Source organism: Macaca fascicularis, chromosome 20, assembly GCF_037993035.2.
Source record: "Macaca fascicularis isolate 582-1 chromosome 20, T2T-MFA8v1.1".
In the NCBI taxonomy this organism is placed as follows: domain Eukaryota; kingdom Metazoa; phylum Chordata; class Mammalia; order Primates; family Cercopithecidae; genus Macaca; species Macaca fascicularis.
Window position 1 is genome coordinate 22,763,341 of NC_088394.1, and position 20,517 is coordinate 22,783,857.

General features: G+C 49.6%; 1 protein-coding gene across 4 annotated transcripts in view; it reads right to left on the minus strand.

Moving 5' to 3' along the window:
- ERN2 (endoplasmic reticulum to nucleus signaling 2) overlaps positions 1 to 20,517 on the minus strand; it is a 37,596-nt gene that overhangs the window by 2,477 nt on the left and 14,602 nt on the right. For 3 of the 4 annotated variants that reach the window (XM_074028156.1, XM_074028157.1, XM_045382191.3), the window contains 16 exons: positions 19,047 to 19,152; positions 18,650 to 18,683; positions 18,311 to 18,383; positions 15,135 to 15,207; positions 14,881 to 14,988; positions 14,461 to 14,562; positions 13,050 to 13,314; positions 10,093 to 10,171; positions 9,859 to 10,006; positions 9,621 to 9,742; positions 8,235 to 8,390; positions 7,814 to 7,976; positions 3,215 to 3,299; positions 2,554 to 2,743; positions 2,377 to 2,476; positions 2,086 to 2,285 (listed from right to left, as the gene is read on the minus strand). In XM_074028156.1, coding sequence (XP_073884257.1) covers positions 2,086 to 2,285; positions 2,377 to 2,476; positions 2,554 to 2,743; positions 3,215 to 3,299; positions 7,814 to 7,976; positions 8,235 to 8,390; positions 9,621 to 9,742; positions 9,859 to 10,006; positions 10,093 to 10,171; positions 13,050 to 13,314; positions 14,461 to 14,562; positions 14,881 to 14,988; positions 15,135 to 15,207; positions 18,311 to 18,383; positions 18,650 to 18,683; positions 19,047 to 19,152 — 2,004 coding nt within the window. Of the gene's footprint in view, positions 1 to 2,085; positions 2,286 to 2,376; positions 2,477 to 2,553; positions 2,744 to 3,214; positions 3,300 to 7,813; positions 7,977 to 8,234; positions 8,391 to 9,620; positions 9,743 to 9,858; positions 10,007 to 10,092; positions 10,172 to 13,049; positions 13,398 to 14,460; positions 14,563 to 14,880; positions 14,989 to 15,134; positions 15,208 to 18,310; positions 18,384 to 18,649; positions 18,684 to 19,046; positions 19,153 to 20,517 lie in introns of those variants that run through there. The other variant, XM_074028158.1, reaches the window with a different exon arrangement.

The window sequence follows — 20,517 nt, forward strand, 5'->3', positions numbered from 1 at the left end:
GGTCCTTAGCTCCAACCCATTGTCACCAGGGGACTCTCCAGGGTGGCAGAGCTGATTTTGTTTTTTTTGAGTTGGGGCCTTGCTCATGTTGCCCAGGCTAGAGTGCAGTGGCACAACCACAGCTCACTGTAACCTCAAACTCCTGGGCTCAAGCAGTCTTTGGCCTGAGTAGCTGGGACTACAGGCATGTGTCACCATGCCCGACCAATTTTAAAATTGTTTGTAGAGATGGGTCTTCTTATGTTACCCAGGCTGATCTCGAACTTTTGGCCTCAAGTGATTCCGATATTTTAAAGAAAATCCAGAAATCCAAATTGTATGTGGAATTTCTCAAACGTTAAAATATTGGGCCAGGTATGTGGCTGACACCTTGTAATCCCAGCACTTTGGGAGGCCGAGGTGGGAGGATTGCCTGAGGCCAGGAGTTCAAGACCAGCGTGGGCAACATGGTGAGACCCTGCCTCTACAAAAAAATACAAAAATTAACTGGGTGCCATGTTGCGTGCCTGTAGTCCCAGCAACCTGGGAGGCTGAGGTGAGAGGATCCCTTGAGCTCCGGAGTTTAAGGCTGCAGTGAGCTGTGATGGTATCACTGCACTCCATGACAGAGCAAGACCCTGTCTCAAAAATACATATATAGGGCCAAGCACAGTGGCTCATGCCTATAATCCCAGCACTTTGGGAAGCCGAGGTAGGTGAATCACCTGAGGGTTGGGAGTTCGAGACCAGCCTGGCCAACATGGCATAAACCCCATCTCTACTAAAAACACAAAAATTAACTGGGCGTGGTGGCACCTGCCTGTAGTCCCAGCTACTAGGGAGGCTGAGGCAGGAGAATCACTTGAATCCAGGACGCGGAGGTTGCAGTGAGCTGAGATCATGCCACTGCACTCCAGCTTGGGCAACAAGAGCGAAACTCCATCTCAAAAAAAAAAAAGAAAAGAAAAAGAAAAAAAATATATATATATATAGGCCACTAATTTAAAAATAAACTGTACAGTCTCATGACATCACGCATTTAGTCCTTGAGCCCAAGTCACCACTTTGAGCTTTCTCTCACCTTTAGGACTGGGGGCAGCCTTCCCTGGTGACTGTCCTTTTGTGTGATTGGCATCTATTTCTCTGGCTTCAACTTCCGCCCACACACTGTGACTCAAAATCCACAATTCTGGGGTCCCAAACGCAAGTGTCTGTCTGTGTGGGTCAGATGCTGCTCTGTGTATCAACTAATTAGCTCATCTGATGCCCTCCAAAACCTTCGACACCAGTGGTTCTCAAACTTGGCTCCACATAAAAATGACCCAGGCAATTAGGTCAAAATCACTGGGTGTGAGGTCTGGGTTTTTTTGTTTGTTTTTTTGTGTTTTGAGAGAGAGAGTCTCACTCTGTTGTCCAGGTTAGAGTGCAGTAGCCTGATCTTGACTCACTGGAACTTCCACCTCCCAGGCTCAAGCGATCCTCCCACCTCAGCCTCCTAAGTAGCTGGGACCACAGATGCACACACCCACACCGGCTAAATAGTGTGTGCTTTTGGTAGAGATGAGGTCTCCCTAGGTTACCCAGGCTGGTCTTGAACTCCTGAGCTCAAGCAATCCGCCTGCCTTGGCCTCTCAAAGTGCTGGGATTACAGGTGTGAGCCACCGCACCCAGCAATGGGCATCCTTTTTTTAAGTTGTGCAGCGGTTGTGAAGCACAGTGAAGATTGCAAACCATTTTCTAGCTCAGGGTTTCCCAACCTCAGCACCACTGACATTGTGTTAATTCTTTGGGTTGAGTGCTGTGCTGTCCTGTAAGACATTTAGCAGCATTTCCAGCAGATGCCAGTAGCCCCTCCCTCCCAAGTCATGACAGTCAAAAATGTCTCCAGACATTGCCTAATGTCCCTTGGGTGGCAAAACAGTTCCTGATACTGCTGTAGAAGGAAGGATAAATTATCCCTTCTTTAAGAAGAAACAAGCTTGGAGGAGCAGCTCAAAGTCACACAGCAAGTGTCATGGAGTCTCCTCAGGAGGGGAACTGGGACAGGGACGGATTCCTGCAGCCTGGGGCAGCTGTGTGCCTGGAGGACTTGGTGGATAGACTCACAGGACTGTCTGGTGGCAGGAGCTGCAGGAGCTCGGGCGCCATCCAGCCTTCCGTGCCGGGGATGCCGGAGTGGAGGCTGAAGCTACAGCGGCCAGCAGGCAGCTTCTTGCAGAGGCCGAAGTCTGAAAGCACCACCCTGCCCAGGCCCTGGCTGTCAGGCCCGGTGATGAGAATATTGCCTGGCTTCAGGTCCCGGTGCACTGTGGGAGGTGGGCAGAAAGAAAGCTGGTTGCTGAGGGCGGAAGGCAGGCGCTAAGGACAGGAAGCGGGAGGCAGGGGTAGTGCGGGTACCTATGTGTAAAGAATGCAGGTGGGCCAGGCCAGACATCAGCTGCTGCAGCACCACCTCGGGCTCCAGGCCCCCGCGATCCAGGTCCGGGTTTTCTACGTACTGAGCAGCAGTGAGGGCCAAAGCATCAATCTCCAGCCCGGACCTTCCCCCCCACCCTCCCTGAGCCCTCAACTCACCTCCTGCAAGGAGGCCCGGCAGAGCTCCAGGGCAATGTAGTGGAACTGGGGTCCCCGCTCGGTGCAGAAGTAGCGGAGCACATTGGGGTGTCTGTCAGACTCCTGCAGCAGTTGAACTTCCCGCCGAACCAGGCCAAAGCACTCGCGGAGGAGCCGCTTGACAGCCACTGCTCGTCCCTCAAACTGTCCCCTGGAAAGTGGGTGATGGCGGGGGCAGGGGGGCATTCAGGGAAACGAGATAAAGGGCACTTTGGGAGGCCAAGGCGGGAGGATCACTTGAGGTCAGGAGTTCGAGACCAGCCTGGCCAACATGGCGAAACCCTGTCTCTACTAAAAAAATATAAAAATTAGCCGGGCGTGGTGATACACACCTGTAATCCCAACTACTGGGAAGGCTGAAGCCCGGAATTGCTTCAACCTGGGAAGCGGAGGTTGCAGTGAGCTGAGATTGCACCACTGCCCTCCAGCCTGGGCAACAGAAAAAGACTCAAAAAAAAAAAAAAAAAAAAAAAAAGCAGATAAAGGAAAGAGCAGGACTGGTGAGTGAGGGATTAACCTGTACCCACCTCGGGGAGTCTTTGGAAGAATGTCTCTCTTGGGGACAGTGCCCACGAGGGCTGTGAGTGCCATGTCCCCAGCTTGGCTCCTGGCTGCCACTCACCGGAAAACGAAAGTCCCGCCTGCCCCGCGGCCCAGCACGTCCTTGGGATTGAAGGAAATCTTCCCCACTACGGTGAGCTGCTCAGCTGGGGGAGAGGAGGGTGGTGACTCAGGCAGCCTCTGCCTACCTTTGCCTGCCACTGGCCCAGTCCACACTCACCTCGACCTTTTCTGCGCCTCCACCCTCCCATGCTTAGCCTGGTGCAGTGGGTAAGAGCAAGGGCCCAGGTGCCAGACTGTCTGGGTTCAATGTCTGGTGCTGCCACTGACTCTTTGTCTACTTAGGCAAATTCCTCACTTCTGTGCCCTCAGTATTCTCATCTGTAGAGCAGTGAACTAAGGTTAAAGAGCCCACACAATATTATTGTGAGGATTAAATGGATATATTGAAAGAACGGGTAGAGGTGATGTCTGCTATATTATCCTCTTTTATCTCTCCCCCTCTTTCGGCATCTTCTGCACAGGTTTGTTTTATTTTCCCTTTACATTCTCTGCCATTCTGCCCGCCTCCACCAGCTGTAACCGAATCCTTTTAATTGACACTGAATCAGCTTCAATTTCAAGGGAAGGTGAGTTCCGGCAGTTGGAAGAGTGATGAGAGTGAGTGTAGCCACAGAAAAATGACTGGACCGGACAGAAGCAGTGGGCATTGGATGCTAACCTGCCCAGAGTTAGTTCCAGGGCAGCAGGGAGCCCCCCCAGAGTCCTTGGTTTCCCATTAGGATGGGTGGGGTTGGCTCAGGTGGGCAAAGGACAGTTACTGCCCTTCCCTTTGGGCAGTCTGTGAGAGATGTCTCCTCTGACCCTGGCAAATCTGGGCAGGCTGTGTCGTGCTCAGCTCCAACGGGTACTATTCATATAGCAAAACGTATATGGCACCCCTAGAGTTGTGCAGTGCAGTGGTCCTGAGAACATTCTACTTAGAGTTTCTAGCTTCAGTTTTTACAGTCAGCTTTAGGAAGAGTAAATGAAAACCAGCATTAGGTCTGGGCACCGTGGCTCACACCTGTAACCCCAGCACTTTGGGAGGCTGGGGCAGGTGGGTCACTTGAGTTCAAGACCAGCCTGGGCAACATGATGAAACCCCATCTTTACAAAAAAAAAAAAAAATTAGCCAGGCATGGTGTTGTGTGCCTGTAGTCCAGCTACTTGGGAGGCTGAGGTGGGAGGATTGGCTTGAGCCTGGGAAGCAGAGGTTACAGTGAGCTACATTTCAGCCTGAGTGACACAGCAAGACCCTATCTCAATAATAATAATAATAATAATAATATCAGCATTAGGGATCAGTGAGAAAATCACCAAGCTGCACCTTAGCATTCCTCTGGATTATTTGCTTAGAGTTCACACTCATCTGTCAGCAAGATGCAGACAGTACCTTCATTGGTATACACTGAACTTTCTGGAGTAATGGGCTCAGGCAGGGCCTTGCTGGAAGCACATCACCCACACATAGGAAAAACAGGCAGATCAGCGAGCAGGGACAGAGCTGCTTGAACAAACCCTGCTCATCTGACTGCAGGTGACAGTCACCCTTCTGGGCCCTCTTTGTGTCACTGGCTCTGCTGGACTCAGAGGCTCTTGTGTGTCTGCTCTCAGTGCTCTCAGCATGGAGTAAACACTTGCTTAGAGTTTCCTGGGTTAGATGTTCAGAAGCACCCTTGAAGAGAGATGCCAGACTTAAGGCCACAAAGGCCTTCAATGCAGATATAATGAGCTGGGGAGGCTCAGTCTGCACACACAGATATTTGCCATCACTCTGCTCAGCCTTTTGCATAATTATAATGGAGAGGCAGCAAATGTGGGAGCTTTTGTTGTCGTTGTTTTTTTAGAAACGGGCTCACTCTGTCACCCAGGCTGGAGTGCACTGGCGTGATCTAGGTTCACTGCAACCTCAAACTCCTGGGCTCAAGCAATCCTCCTGCCTCAGCCCCCCAGGCAGCTGGATTACAGGCATATGCCTCCATGCCTGGCTAATCTTTTTGTATTTTTAATTTTTGTAGAGATGGGGCTTCACTATGTTGCCCAGGCTGGGCTCAAGCAATCCTCCTACCTCGGCCTCCCAAGTTCAACTCTAAAGTAATCAAAAGTTGTCGTGTCAGGGAGAAAGGGCATACAGTCAGAATTGCCTCTGGCAATCCCGAATACACATGATGGACTTTGCTGCTGCTTCTCCACAGGTTGGGGAACGCTTACAGTCAGTCACATTCTTTCACAGGTATTTGCCGGGTATTGGTCAAGCAGGGGCACCATCCCACAGAAATGAGGGCACCTGCTGGAGCCAGCCACGTGCATTTGGACCCCTGAGCTGCCACTTGTTAGCTTTGTGAGCCGGGGTTGGGTTGGGAATTGTCACTAGACCTTTCTGCCTTAGTTTCCTCTTCCATAAAAGGGGCATTCTATAATAACATTCACCTCACAGGAATGTTATCTCATGAGTTAATGCATTCAAATGATTCAGAACACTGCCTGGTATAGCCTGGTATACAGTAAGCGCTATATAAATGTTATCTCTGGTTCAGGCTGGATTGCATCCACTTGTCATTGAATACATGATGCAGCCAGAGGTCCTGAGGGAGCCCAGCCAAACATATGTAGATGAATTTCTGTAAGTTTTTGTTTTTGTTTTTTGTGGGTTTTTTGTTTTGTTTTGTTTTGAGGCGTAGTCTTGCCCTGTTGCCCAGGCTGGAGTACAGTGGCACAATCTTGGCTCACTGCAACCTCTGCCTCTTGGGTTCAAGCAATTCTTGTACCTCAGTCACCCCCCAGTAGCTGGAACTACAGGCACCCACCACCACACCAGGCTCATTTTTGTATTTTTAGTAGAGGTGTGGTTTCACCATGTTAGCCAGGCTGGTCTCGAACTCCTGACCTCAAGTGATCCCCTTGCCTCAGCCTCCCAAAGTGCTGGGATTACAGGCATGAGCCACCGCGCTTGGCCAAATTTATTCAAGTTAAATGAAAGTTGGCCATGACTCCACTGTAGTTTTGTGAACCATAAAACAGTCCATAAGGACTTTGACAAGAATGACCCTGGGGAAAGATGGAGTCCTGGTTGTCCAGGTAAATAGCCAGACTCAACTCGAGTCAGAAGGTCCAGGGAGATGGGCGTTTTGGGATACTGTGGGGTGAGTATTACTTGGACCCACCCAGGGCCAGTAAAATGACAAAAACTACAACAGCTCAGGGCTGAGAAAATCCTGCTGCAGGGCCCTCTGAAAGAGCTGACCCCTGAGGAAGGCGAGCTGTTTTCCTCTGGGCTAAGGCACAGTGACCACAGAGGCGGACATTGTGAACAGCACTGGAGCATCAAGCCACGTGTAGCGTAAACTTCCGCCTGAGAAGGTGACGGCAGGGTGGGGCCAAGGTATGAGGAAGTGGCTTGAGCAGTGACTAGAAGGAGCCAGCACGAGTTCACAAAGACAACCAAATACATGAGCCCAGCCCAGAGCCAATCAAGCAGAAGTAGCCTGGGCTGATTGGTAAAGGCATGCAAGAAGCCCCTGGAGCATTCCAGATGCCAGAGGAACCTTAAAAGGTTCACATCTCACTGCAGCCTCGACCTTCCGGACTCAAGTGATCCTACTGCCTTAGCCTCCTGAGTAGCTGGGACTACAGGTGCACACCACCACACCTGGAGAATTGTTTGTATTATTTGTAGAGACGGGTCTCCCTATGTTTCCCAGGCTGGTCTTGAACTCCTGTCCTTAAGCAATCCCCACCTTGGCCTCTGAAAGTTCTGGGATTACAGGTGTGAGCCACTGTGCCCAACCTAAAAGGGCTTTAGTCCTTATAGGACAAAACTGAGAAAAGATAAGAGAAGCGTTTAAAAAAAAAAGGTACTAAATTGCACAAAGGTCATTTACTATTATTGCTTCCAAATATAACATCATTTTAACATGAATATTAATATTACCTAAGTATTATTTAATAATAATGATTGTTGACTTCTCATGGTGAGATGATGTAATGAGCTGGATGTTATTATTCCCATTTGACAAATGAAAAAACTAAGCTCAAAGGAGGTAAACAGAGAGCAGCCTTAGATCTATACCCAATTTTGTCTACACCCAGGTTCCTTGAAAATAATAATACAATAATGAGCTGGGTGTGGTGACTCATGCCTGTAATCCCAGCACTTTGGGAGGCTGAGGTGGGAGGATCACTAGAGGACATCAGTTCAAGACCAGCCTGGGCAACATAGCGAGACCCAATCTCTACCAAAAAAAAAAAAAAACAAACAAAACTTTAAAATTAGCTCTGCATGGTGGTTTAGGCCTATAGTCACAGCTACTTGAGAGGCTGAGGAGGGAGGATTTCTTGAGCCCAGGAGCTTGAGACTGCAATGAGCTATGATTGTGCCACTGCACTCCAGCCTGGGCAACAGAGCAAGATCCTGTCTCCAAAAAAATAGTGATTGAAAAATGACAGCAGACACTCCTAGAGTGCTCAATTACATAATAGGCTCTACTCAAAACACTTATTAATTCATGTAGACCTAACAACCCCACTGTAGTGGCTTTTAATAAACCAGCTTTGCAGTTAAATCTGCCCCTTGCTTTTCTCTGTTCCTGACTACCCTGTCCCGTTCACTCAAGCTCACCTTCGGGGTCGTCGAGTGGCTGGGCTTGCTTCGAGGGACTTTGAAGCCTCTTCTGGCTCCTCAGGGTGACCCCCGAGTGCAGGGACTGGGCATCCTGGGAGATGTCAGCAGAGTCTGCAGGTACCAGGGGGGTCTCCTGCTGCTTCTCCACCACTTGCGGCTGCTGCTGTAACATGAGAGCCTAAGGGAGCTCTGTCCTGGTCACACCCTGCCCTGTGATGGGCCCAGTATCTGTGACTGAGATGGCCTCACCAGGCAGCAATGAACTTACAGAGCAAGATCACAGGGGCCTGGGGAGCTGCTGGGAGGGAGGCAGGGGGCAAAGTCAGAGCTGGGTAGAGGGAGAGAGTTGCTGAGTGGTCTCAGAGAGGAGGAGCAGCATTTCCCCAAGACAGACCTGAGGTCAGGGCGATGGGCCTACCTGCCTCATCACAAATAGAATCCACCCTCCCAGGAGGACAGCAGTGAGGCTAGCTGCCAGCAGGTCTTGGGGTCCCAGCCCCAGGTAGGAGTCTGGAATCTTTTCTTCTGGATGCAGCTCGGAGTCCCAAAGTTTCTCTCGACTCAGGCTCAATAGCTGGGGATAAAGGGCCCTTCACTGTTAGCACCTCCTTCCACCGGGGAACCCCTAACCTGTCTTCATCACCCCGCACAGGGCTGGGCTTAGCTGAAGGGGCAGTGAGTGGTCTGTGTATGGTGGGAAACGTGGCACTCTCCACAGTGCTGAAACATCATGTTGCCCAGAAGAATGGTTTTCTAAGAATGGTTTCTAAGAAAAGAATGGTTTCATTTCTACCCAATGACCAGCATTTCATGAGAGGTCACGAAAAGACACAGGTACTCTTGGAATGTCACGAAAAACATAGATATCCACCTCCAGAGATTCTAAATGCGTTAGCTCTGGAGTTGGCTTCCAGGTGATTCTGATGAGCAACCGGATTTGAGAATTATTGCTCTAGGCCATGGCTGTTCCTTCTAACCTTGAGCTATTTACTAGTGATTTGGCTCCAACCCTCTCCCAGGAGCACATGCTTTTATAGTTTTTGTTTTCAATGAATATTTTACAGTTTTTACACTGAAGAAGGATAAAGAAAACATGACCTACGTTTCATGATTTAGGTAGTCAATGTCTTTTTTTTTTTTTTTTTTCCCGAAGAGACAGGGTTTCACTGTGTTATCCAGTGCAGTGGTGTGACCATAGCTCACGGCAGCCTCAAACTCTTGGGCTCAAGCAATCCTCCCACCTCAGCCTCCTGAGTAGCTGGGACTACAGGTGCACACCACCATGCCCCACTAATATTTAATTTTTTTTTTTTTTTTTTTTCTGAGACCGAGTCTCGCTCTGTCGCCCAGGCTGGAGTGCAGTGGCCGGATCTCAGCTCACTGCAAGCTCCGCCTCACAGGTTCACGCCATTCTCCTGCCTCAGCCTCCTGAGCAGCTGGGACTACAGGCGCCTGCCACCTCGCCCGGCTATTTAATTTTTTTTTTGTAGAGATGGGGTCTTGCTATGTTACCAAGGCTGATCTCAAGCTCCTGACCTCAAGCCATCCATCCTCCCACACTGACCTTCCAAAATGCTGAGAATATATGAATAAGCCATCATGCCCAGCCACTTTTTGACACTTCTAACGTGTTTCTGGCAGTAACAACAACAACAACAACAACAACAAGTTTGTCTTCTGGGAAATCGTGTGAGGTCAATTGACCCACCCTGATTGTTATTCTTAGCAGCCTGAGGAAAAGGTCCAGGGGCTATTCCCCCATCTGCTGGGGCCTCCCTACCCCCCACTCTCTGCCAGCACTGACCTCCAAGAAGAAGGCTGGGGTCTGGGTGTTCTCTGGGGGTCTTGTCTCTGCAGTTCCACTCCCCGGGGTGGGATGGACCCTCAGCATGGTAGTGTGCAGGACTGGGGGTAGCTCGTGGTGTCCTAAGGTGGGGGGCAAAAGTCATCAGGCTGAAGGGGACCTTAGCTTTCCAGCTCAGAAGCTGGGCTCACAGGTTCTTTATCTTCATCTACTCCCAACTTTAGCCAGAGGATCTCACCAATGAGCAGCCACTGGCTTGGGAGGGCCACACTGCCTGAGGGGTATCTAACAGCAGTGCTGGGTGAGCCCTCTCGCTCTCCTGAGACTTGGAGTGTCACCTCATCTGTGGTGGGGCCATCTGTGGGGGCCAGGGTCAGTCCACGAGGCTACGGCAGAAGATGGAGAGCCATAAGTGAGGGAGGTTCTTCTCCCGTTCATCCTCTTTCCAGCCCCCTCAGAGACCACTTCTCACCACCAGGGCCACTCCTGTGTGGACCAGTGCTTTAGAGACATAGAAGCCAGTTTCATCCTTCCCCACATACAGCGTCATCCTAGCGGGAGAGAAGAAAAAGAAGAGAAGAATGAATGCTGGTGATGTGTAGTTTCCGTTATCAGGGTACTCATGCCCTTGTATATTTCCCTCTCACATTGACTCGGCTTAGCCACGAGACTTGCTTTAATCAATAGACAACAGCAAATGTGGCATAAGTAGAGGCTTGAAAAGTGCTTGTGCCTTGAGGCTTCCTTCTGCATTTTTCTGTAGACCCTGAGACTACCATGGGAGAAAACCCAGGTTAGCCTGCTGGGGCATGAGAGACCTCTTTAATCCCCCATAGGCCAAACAGTCCATCAGCTATGAGATAGGTGAGTGAGGCCATCCTAGATTCTCCAGACTCAACCAAGCCACAAGCAGACTGCAGAAAAACCACCCACCCATCCCAGCTGACCCACAGAATCTTGAAAAATAATAAATTGTTGTTTTTTAAGTTCTCTGTTTTGGGGAAATTTGTTATGCAGCTAAAGCTAGCTGATACATGTTCTATAGTCATGATTTCAAATCTATGTCTAACCGAGACCTCTTTCAAGAGCACAATTTTCTTTCTTTCCTTCCTTCCTTTCCTTCCTTCCTTCCTTTCTTTTTCTTTCTTTCTTTCTTTCTTTCTTTTTCTTTCTTTCTTTCTTTCTTTCTTTCTCTTTCTTTTTCTCTCTCTTTCTTTCTTCCTTTCTTTTCTTTTCTTTCTTTTTGAGATGGAGTCTTGCTCTGTTGCCCAGACTAGAGTGCAGTGGCGTGATCTCAGCTCACTGCAAGCTCCGTCTCCCAGGTTCACACCATTCTTCTGCCTCAGCTTCCTGAGTAGCTGGAACTATAGGTACCCGCCACCACGCCTGGCTAATTTTTTGTATTTTTTAGTAGAGATGGGGTTTCACCGTGTTAGCCGGGATGGTCTGATCTCCTGACCTCGTAATCCGCCTGCCTTGGTCTCCCAAAGTGCTGGGATTACAGGCGTGAGCCACCATGCCCGGCTGAGCTCAATTTTCTAAATATAAACTCATTACATCATTCTTTACTTCTTCCTCCTTCTTCTCCCCCACCTCCTCTAGTGTTCCCTGCCTCTGAAAATGACAGCACCCACGTGCTTCTAGAAACCTGAGCATGATCTTTGACTCCTTGCAACTCCCTAATCACCAAATTTTCACTGGTTCTTCCTTCTAATATATCTCACACTCCACTTATTTTCCTCTCTAGAGTTTCTGCTCTAGCATAACGTATCTTCATTTCTTTCCTGAACAAATCAATATTGCATGAATGGTCCATTTCTTTCCGTATACCACTCTAAGATATTCTTTCTCAAATGAAAATATGATCAAATCACTTCCTTCCTTAAAACTCTCCAGTGACTTTTTAACTTTAGGAGAAAATGTCCAAGCCCTTTAAATGATCCTACAAGATCTCTTCTTAGCTTATAATCTCAGACCCTACTTCTTTCTCAGGTCTGTATTTCAGTCTTATTTAATTTTTTCCTGTTCCCCGAGTTCTATGCTCTCTCATCTCTCTCATTTCCTATTCATTTTTTAGGTTTCAATTTAGATGTTCCTTCCTCCAGGAAGCTTTCCATGACTGCCTCTTGTCCCCAGTCTTGATGTGGGTACTCTTCCTATACATTCCCATGGCATCTTATACTACTCTTATCTCATCCTTTATCATATCAGGTTGCAATAGTCCCTTTACATATCTGTCTCTCCCATTAGACTCGGGTTCCTGTAGGCAGGAACAATGACTGGGTTATTTGCTATTGTACTCCCAGACTCTAGTGAGACTGGCACACAGTAAGTGCTCAATTAATATTTGCAGAATGAATTGAAATGAATGGATGATCCCTGATTTTTCCAAGCTGTCTACTGGTTTCTCAAGATGGGGACACTAAGGTGTTAGATGCAATAAGGTTATTTAAAGTATTTATTTATTTATTATTATTATTTTTTTGAGACGGAGTCTTGCTCTGTGGCCCAGGCTGGAGTACAGTGGCCGGATCTCAGCTCACTGCAAGCTCCGCCTCCCGGGTTCATGCCATTCTCCTGCCTCAGCCTCCGGAGTAGCTGGGACTACAGGCGCCCGCCACCTTGCCCGGCTAGTGTTTTGTATTTTTTAGTAGAGACGGGGTTTCACCGTGTTAGCCAGGATGGTCTCGATCTCCTGACCTCAAGATCCACCCGTTTCGGCCTCCCAAAGTGCTGGGATTACAGGCTTGAGCCACCGCGCCCGGCCCCTATTTAAAGTATTTAACAATCGATAAGGCACAGCACCTATCAACCAGAACAGGTTAAGACCTGGAGTCCCCCTCTGATATGGTTTGGCTGTGTCCCCACCAAAATCTCATCTTGAATTTCCATGTGTTGTGGGAGGGACCCGGTGGGAGGTAATTAAATCATGAGGGCTTTCCCATGCTGTTCTTGTATAGTGAATACGTCTCACAAGATCTGATGGTTTTATAAGGGAGAGTTTCCCTGCATATGCTCCTCTCTTTGCCTGCCACCATCCACGTAAGATGTGACTTGCTGCTCCTTGCTTTCTGCCATGGTTGTGAGGCTTCTCCAGTCACATGGAACTGTAAGTCCAATTAAGCCTCTTTATTTTGTAAATTGCCCAGTCTTGGGTATGTCTTTATCAGCAGCATGAAACAGACTAGTACACCCTCCTAGGCCAGATCTTACCCTATGAGGTGCTGAACGGTGGGGGCTACCCAGGGGGTCCTGGGGTCGCTTGGAGGGCAGCACAGGACACCAGTTGGGTAAGTAACCAATTTGAAATGTTTTGACCCCTGGTTCAGCTGTACTGGTGTGTCACAGCTGAACATCTCGCCTGGCCATCAGACCCAGCCTGCAACCCCCAGACGGCTCCCTCCCTAGGCCCCAGGCATGAACACCTACAGCAGCTGGGTATCCAAGGCAGAGAAGAGGGTGGCTGTGTCCTGGGGGCCTGAGGCAGGCAGACGGATGTGGCCCCAGCGGAGGGCGAGGAAATGCAGAGTGTCTCGAGCCAGGGTGAGATGCGGCAGCTGGCGCAGGCCGTCCTGGTGCCAGGTGTAGACGCCCATCACAGGCACGCCCAGGTCTTGTGTCCACAGCACTGCCCCACTTTCTGGGTCCACAGTGAGCAGCAGGCCCATCCCACAGGACGCCAGGTGGCTCATGTCTGCCGAGAAAGGTGGCTGGGGAGATGTGATTGGAAGCTCTCCTAAGAGGGTCCAAGGGTGCCCTCTGGGTGAGGGGGTCACTCTGGTGTGTGGAGATCACATGGAGGGTTATCAGGACATGAGAAGGTTTGTTGGAGTTTATGGGGTCACTTTGAAAATGAGACAAACAGTCAGGGTCATTCAAAGGTGACTCAGATGTGTGGGAGTCAGTTTGAGTCACTTAGGATGGTGGGGTATTGCCCATGGTCAACAGATGGTCACCTAGGATGGATCAATCAGGGTGGCCTGGAGGCATGTGTATCACTTGGGAGTCACTTAGAGTGTGAGAGGGGTCAGCTGGGGTGCGTAGGTGACCTCACCTCTGCTGAGGTGACCAGGGTCAGGTCTCATGCAGAATGATGGAATCAGGGCTTGGGGGGGGCCTTAGGGGCACCTGTAAGGTCACTCAGGCAGTTGGGTATCAGTCATGATATCAAGAGGGTGGGCCAGGTGTGGTGGCCTATGCTTGTAATCCCAGTACCCAGGAGTTTGAGATCAGCCTGGGCAACATAGCAAGACCCCATCTCTACAAAAAAGATGAGCCAGGCTTGGTGGTGCACACCTGCAGTCCCAGCTATTCAGGAGGCTGAGGATAGAGGATCACTTGAGCCCAGGAGTTGGAGGCTGTGGTAAGCTATGATCACACTACTGCACTCCAGCCTGGGTGACGACAGAGTGAGTCCCCATCTCACAAAAAATGGTGGGGAGTGGTCAGGGTCACCTAGGGAGTCAGTATATGCAAGAGGCTACTTAGGGTCAGCTTTCAGGGGTTATATATAGGGGTCAGTTAGGACACCCAGAGATTGCTCAGGGGCTGTTTGGAGTCACTCTGCATGTGGGAAGTCATCCAGGGTTACCTGATTGGGGCCACTTGGAGTATAGAAGAGTTAGGAAGTTGAGGGACTGGCCAGGGTTCAGGAGGGTCGGTCTGGGTGTTGAGGGAGTCACTTGGGGTCAGCCATCAGGGGTGTGCCATTTAGTATATGGGGTCCCTGGGGAGGTCAAGTGGGTCAAAATGTGGCTGGGAATTGGTCGTGGATGCTGTTCAGGGTTCCCTGGGCTGGGGACCTTGCTCCAAGATGGGACCAGAGAAAGATGGAACTTACATTTCCCGGGTGAGCCATCCATGGGGGGCGCTGAGTAGCGGCGGTAGGTGGTGTTCCAGCGCAGGGCTGGGGCTCTTGGGTCATGCATGGTGACCGTATACTCTGGGGATCCCAGAAACAAGATTACCAGGAACATCCATGTGATGCTCCCTCCAACCCCAGGGGCCATTTATCTTGTAGGAGTGGAGGTTTCCTGAGCACACAGCCTAGAGACCTGGAAGCCTGTGAACATCACAGTGGCAGAGACTGGAGCTGTCTTGTTTACAGCTCTATCCCTGGCTCCTAGTTCAGTGCTCTGTAGAATGTTTGTTGATGACTAACAGACTATCCTGAATTCAACTTGGTTAGCCACAGCCAGATCTCAGCAGAGCAAAAGGGGAGGCTGCCCAGAGCTTGAGGAATAGCTGGGGCCTGACTCACGTGTTCGGCCGATGTAGAGGCGGGGGGTGGAGGAACCCGCTGTGGTCAGTGTCATCTGGGTCTCCCCTGACTCAGGGTCCACCACAAACCAGGCATCCTGCTTCCGGCCTGTAGAGGTGGAAAGTGTGTTAGCTCTCAAGCTGGCATGGGAAGAGGTGTGGTCCCGCCACTCCTGTGCCTAATGAGCCCGTCATGACTTAGATCCCTGCCTCTGTTGGCTGAACCTGGACCCCACAGGCTGGAGAGATGCTCACCTGTGTAGAAGACCCCATCAGAGCTGCGGCAGGGAGAGGCATGAACCAGCTCAGGGATGGTGAATGGCAGTTTCTAGGAGGGAAAATTTCCAGGAAGGAGTAAGAGCAGAAACACACAATGTTCACTGTGCAGGTGAGCCCATTTCCATAGCAACCGATTAGCAGGTATTACTATCATTTCCACTTTTTAGGTAAGGAACCTGGGGTTTAGAGAGGTCATGTAACTTGGCTAATGTCACACAGCTACTAAATGACAGAGCCTGGGCTTGAACCCAGGCAGTCAGGCTCCAGAGCCAGCACACTGAATCATTGTGCTACACAGCCTCTTGAGGAAATGCAGAAATTCCCATACCCAGTGTCAAGGTACCACGTGAACCACTTGCTCCTGGCCTGACCTGACCTCCTCCTCAAAAACTTGCACTGGGGCGGGCATGGTGGCTCATGCTTGTACTCCCAGCACATTGGGAGGCTGAGGCAGGAGGGTTGCTTGAGACCAGGAATTCAAGACCAGAGGGCAACACGGTGAGACCTCGTCTCTACAGAAAAAAAATAAAAATAAAAAATAAAAAAAATTTGCTGAGCATGGTGACTTGTGCCTGTAATCCCAGCTATTTGTGCGGCTGAGGTGGGAGGATTGCTTAAGCCCAGGAGTTCAAGGCTGCAGTGAGCTATGATTGTGCCACTGCACTCCAGCCTAGGAGATAGGGTGAGACTCTGTCTCTAAACAAAATAAAATGAAACAAACAAACACACAAAAAAACCTCACACACATCTAGTGGGGAGTTTAATTACAAAAAAACCAAAACAACTGACATGGATACTTCAAAACTGTCAACAGCCATGAGAGACTCAGAGAAGTGAAGGAGTTGTTCTAGAATAAAGGAGACCATGGCCTGATGCTGGCTAGGAGTGAAGCTCCATCCCTCACCCTTCTCTACTCTGCTTTCTCCCCAAAGCTGGACTTGTCTGGGTTATGTCTATGGGCACCATGTGCTCTGGCTTCCTGCTGGGTTTGGATAATAGGGACAGGGTGAGATCAGAGTATGCCCTGGTGTCCTTGCCACAGAGTCCTCATGGGCTGGCTGTGTCCTTCCACTGAAGCCCTGAGGTCCCATCGGGTGGTGCTCTTGGGACAGCTCTCTCCAGCTCCAGGCTGTGGTAGCTGCTCCCTCCCCAGCCTCCAGAATTAGGGCTGATAATGTCACCCCACTGTCACAAACCGAAGGATACTGCGTGATATGCTTTGGATTTGCGTCCCCACAAAAATTGTTGAATTGCAATCCCTCCAATGTTAGAGGTGGGGCCTGGTGGGAGGTGATTGGATCATGGGGACAGATTTCTTAATTTGGTGCTGTTCTTTTTTTTTTTTTTTTTTGGAGACAGGGTATCACTCTGTCATCCAGGCTGGAGTGCAGTGGTGTGATCTTGGCTCACTGCAACCTCTGCCTCCCGGGTTCAAGCAATTCTTCTGCCTCAGCCTCCCAAGCAGTTGGGACTGCAGGCATGTGCCACCACACCTGGCTAATTTTTGTATTTTTTGGTAGAGACAGGGTTTCACCATGTTGGCCAGGCTGGTTTCAAACTCCTAGCCTCAGGTGATCTCCCTACCTCGGCCTCCCAAAGTGCTGGGATTACAGGCTTAAGCCACTGTGCCCAGCCGGTGCTGTTCTTGTAATAGAGTTCTCACCAGATCTGGTTGTTTAAAAGTGGGTGGCACCTCCTCCCTTTCTCTCTCTTGCTCCTGCTCTGGGCACGTAAGATGTGCCTGCTTCCCCTTCTTGCCTTCTGCCATGATTGTAAATTTCCTGAGGTCTCTCCAGAAGCAGAAGCTACTATACTTCCTGTACAGCCTGTAGAACCACGAGTCAATGAAACCTCCTTTCTTATAAATTACCCAGTCTCAGGTAATTTTTTTTAGTATAGCAATGAAAGAATGAACTAATATACTGCACTATCCCTTGTGGTTTCCTATACTCTGCTCACATGTTTAACAAAATGTCCTCAAACTATTCTATTTGAATATGCCATGTGTTTGCAGCTGAGACCTTGCCTGATTCACACACTAAAATTTCTTATCACTTCACCTTCCTAAATCATATACTTAAGACTTTTCTGGCAGGTTTCCCCTGACATGGTTAGAATTATGACAAAGAACTGGATGTGGTGGTGTGCACCTGTAGTCCCAGCTACTCAGGATACTGAGGTGCAAGGATCACTTGAGGCCAGGAGTTCGAGGCTGCAGTGAGCCTTGTGATCATACCACTGCACTCCAACCTGAACACATAATGAGACCCTGTCTTTAAAAAATGTGTTTAAATTAAAAAAAAAGGAATTCTGACAAAGCACATTCCACCCCATTCAGAGCCCTGATGTGGAAGATTGCAAAAAATGGCCACAGATTGCTTTTCATCTTGTATTCATGTCTGTGTCTGTGTCCCTTCACAAGGTGAGTTTTCAGTTCCTTCCATAAAGAGATGGGGTCTGTTTTTTCACCACTGGATTCTCAGTTTGGCTATGTGACCTGCTTTGGCTGATGAGCCATTAGTAAATGTGACACAAACAGAAGCTTGAAAAGTGCTTATGTATTGCTGCTTTAGGGTCCCTTGTTGATACCATGTCAACAAGCCTAGGCTTGCCTGCTAGGGATAAGAGACACATGGCCCAGCCACCCCTGCCAAAAGCCAACCAACTACCAACCAACTTTCAGAAACAGAGCCATCCAGCTGACTAGCAGCTGACCACACATGCATGAACAAGTTCAGTCAAGACCAGCAGAAGAACCACTGTGCTGAGCCCAGTCTAAATTGCCATCTCACCAAATTCTGAGTTGAATAAATTTAAGTGATGTTTGAGTTTTAAGCTCTTGAGTTTTGGGTTGGTTTTTATTTAGCAAAAGCTAACTGGTATATACATTTCTCCTTAAAGTCCTCAGAGTCCTGGAGAAGCCCCTGGGATACCCCCAGCTTGACAGTCAGATTGCCCTGCAGACACAGCCAGACCTCCCCTTACCACCCTTTCAATGGGTCCCTCAGACAGCCTTCTCACAATGTGCTGAGTCCTGACTTACATCCTCTGCAGGACAGGAAATACTGACCATACTGCCTCTCCACCTCTCAGTGCTCCACCTGACGAAAGCCCTGGCCCTCACCCATTCCCAAACACCATGGGATACAAACCATTAATCCCTGTTGTTTTTGGGTCCCCAAGATGTACAGGCTGCCATCAGCTGGGTCAGAGAGAAAGGCCATTCTGTGGAGCAGAGAGGAACAAGGAAACCAGTGGGTGCTTGCCCCCCAGTTTCATGAAGGCCCCAAATTCCCTCCAACTTCCCTGCTACTAGGAGCTGTTCTTATAGGAAACACCTTGGTGCTCCAAGACCCTCCCCTATATCACATCCAGAGCCAATTCTCTTCCCTTACTTCTAACACATCCCCATCCCACACACAAACTCTCTACAACTATGAGTCCCCCATCTCCCAGATGCCTCCTCCTTAAAAGGCCCCAGGTTCACTTACTCTGTGACGTACATTGGTCCTTGGATGACGGGATCTGCAGGGACAGGGACACAGAGCATAAGCAGCTCCCTCCAGACTCCACTGAAAAGCACAGCTCGTATTCACTGAGCTATAGCATGACTGTAATGTCAAGCACTTGGCATGAATGTAATGCCATCTTTCCAAAAACTCTGTCAGATAGGGTCATATCCTTTGCCCCACTTTACAGATGAGGATGTTGAGGACCAGAGAGGTAAAGTGAGTTTCTCAAGGCCACACAGCTGGTAAGCAGTGAAGCTGCCTGTAGATACCAGCTTATTGGATTCTAGAGCCCATGTTCTTATTCTCTATGCCACAGTGACTCCCCCTTCACCAATCTATGTGTTCAAGGAGGGAGGAGGGACCGTCTCTTGCTCACCATCCCTCAGAGTCCACTTCAGGTCCCCTGTCTGTTTGCTCAGTGCATGAAGACTTCCATCCAAGGTGGACACCAGCAGGAGGCTCTCTGGCCTGAGAGTATGAACCTGCGAGGGGGTAGAGACAAAGTCAGCTCTCTGAGGGGTCTGGGACCACCCTTTGCTCCTGTCCTAAGCAGGGCTGGCTATGACTCCCCCTTCCCCTAGATGGGGACAGAGCAGGGGAGGAAGGGTGATTGGGGAACATGCTGGTGTCACCCATCATCTCTTTGATCCTAGAGAGGGGTTATAGTGGGAGCTAGAGAGGGGTTATAGTGGGAGCTAGGGGGTTCTGAGGGAAGGTTTTGGCTCCCAGTGTATCTAAATTCCCAATTCCTTACCCCCTCCCTCAATTCATTCTGGTTTTCCAAAGAAGACTAAAGGCCTTTACAAAATGACTTCATTGTTTTGTTTTCTTTTGTTATTGTTCTTGTTGTTTTAATTTAAGATAGGGTCTTGCTCTATTGTCCAGGCTGGAATGAAGTGGCACAGTCATAGTTCACTGTAGCCTCAAACCCCTGGGCTCAGCTGATCCTCACACCTCAGCCTCCCAAGTAGTTGGGACTACAGGTGTGTGTCATCACACCTGGCTAATTTTTGTATTTTTTGTAGAGATGGGGTCTTGCTATGTTGTCTAGGCTGGTCTGGAACTCCTGGCCTCAAGTGATCCTCCTGCCTCAGCCTCCCAAGATGTTGGGATTACAAGCATGAGCCACTGCACCCATTCTAAGATGGGTATTATTCGTTTTCCCATTCTACAGGGGAGGGAGACTGAGGCTTAGAAAAGTTAGGTCATTGGTTAGGTCATTGGCGTAAAGCCACAGAGATAATAAGTGGCAAAACTAAGGACTTGAGTTGCCATCCCTCTGATTCCTGTGCCTGGCCTCTTTTTCCTCTGCCACAATGTCTGCCTCTTTTGGGATGGCCCTTTCTGCCTCCCCAAACCAGCCCAGTTGGTTTTGGTGCCAGGCTCCAGTGGGTCCCCTGACCCAAGGCTGGAGGGTGCCCGTGGGAGGGGGGCTGGAGCCACCCGTACTTACATCTGGTGCTCCTGGGCTCACTCACCTGCTCCAGCCCCTCCTTGAACAAACAGGGTGAGGCTGAGCTCCCAGCAGGAGGCCTAACATCCGGGTGGCCCAGCCACACCCCTACAAAGGCCACATCCTGCTTTGGGACCCTCGGGTTTGGGGCTGAGCCACTGGTGTTGAGTGGAGGGTCAAGAAATTATCTGCTAGCCCCTCTTTCTTTCTGGGCTTCAATTTTGTCATCTGCAGCACATGGCAGGAGGGAGAACAGTCTGGAGAAGAGGCTGCAGATTGGTTGCCCACAAATGAATTTTGTTTGACCATCTAGTGCTTAAAAATTTGTTTTCAATTAGCTGCCAATTTTTTAAAAAATTGGGTGATTTCTACAAAAAAAACAAGATTTCAAATT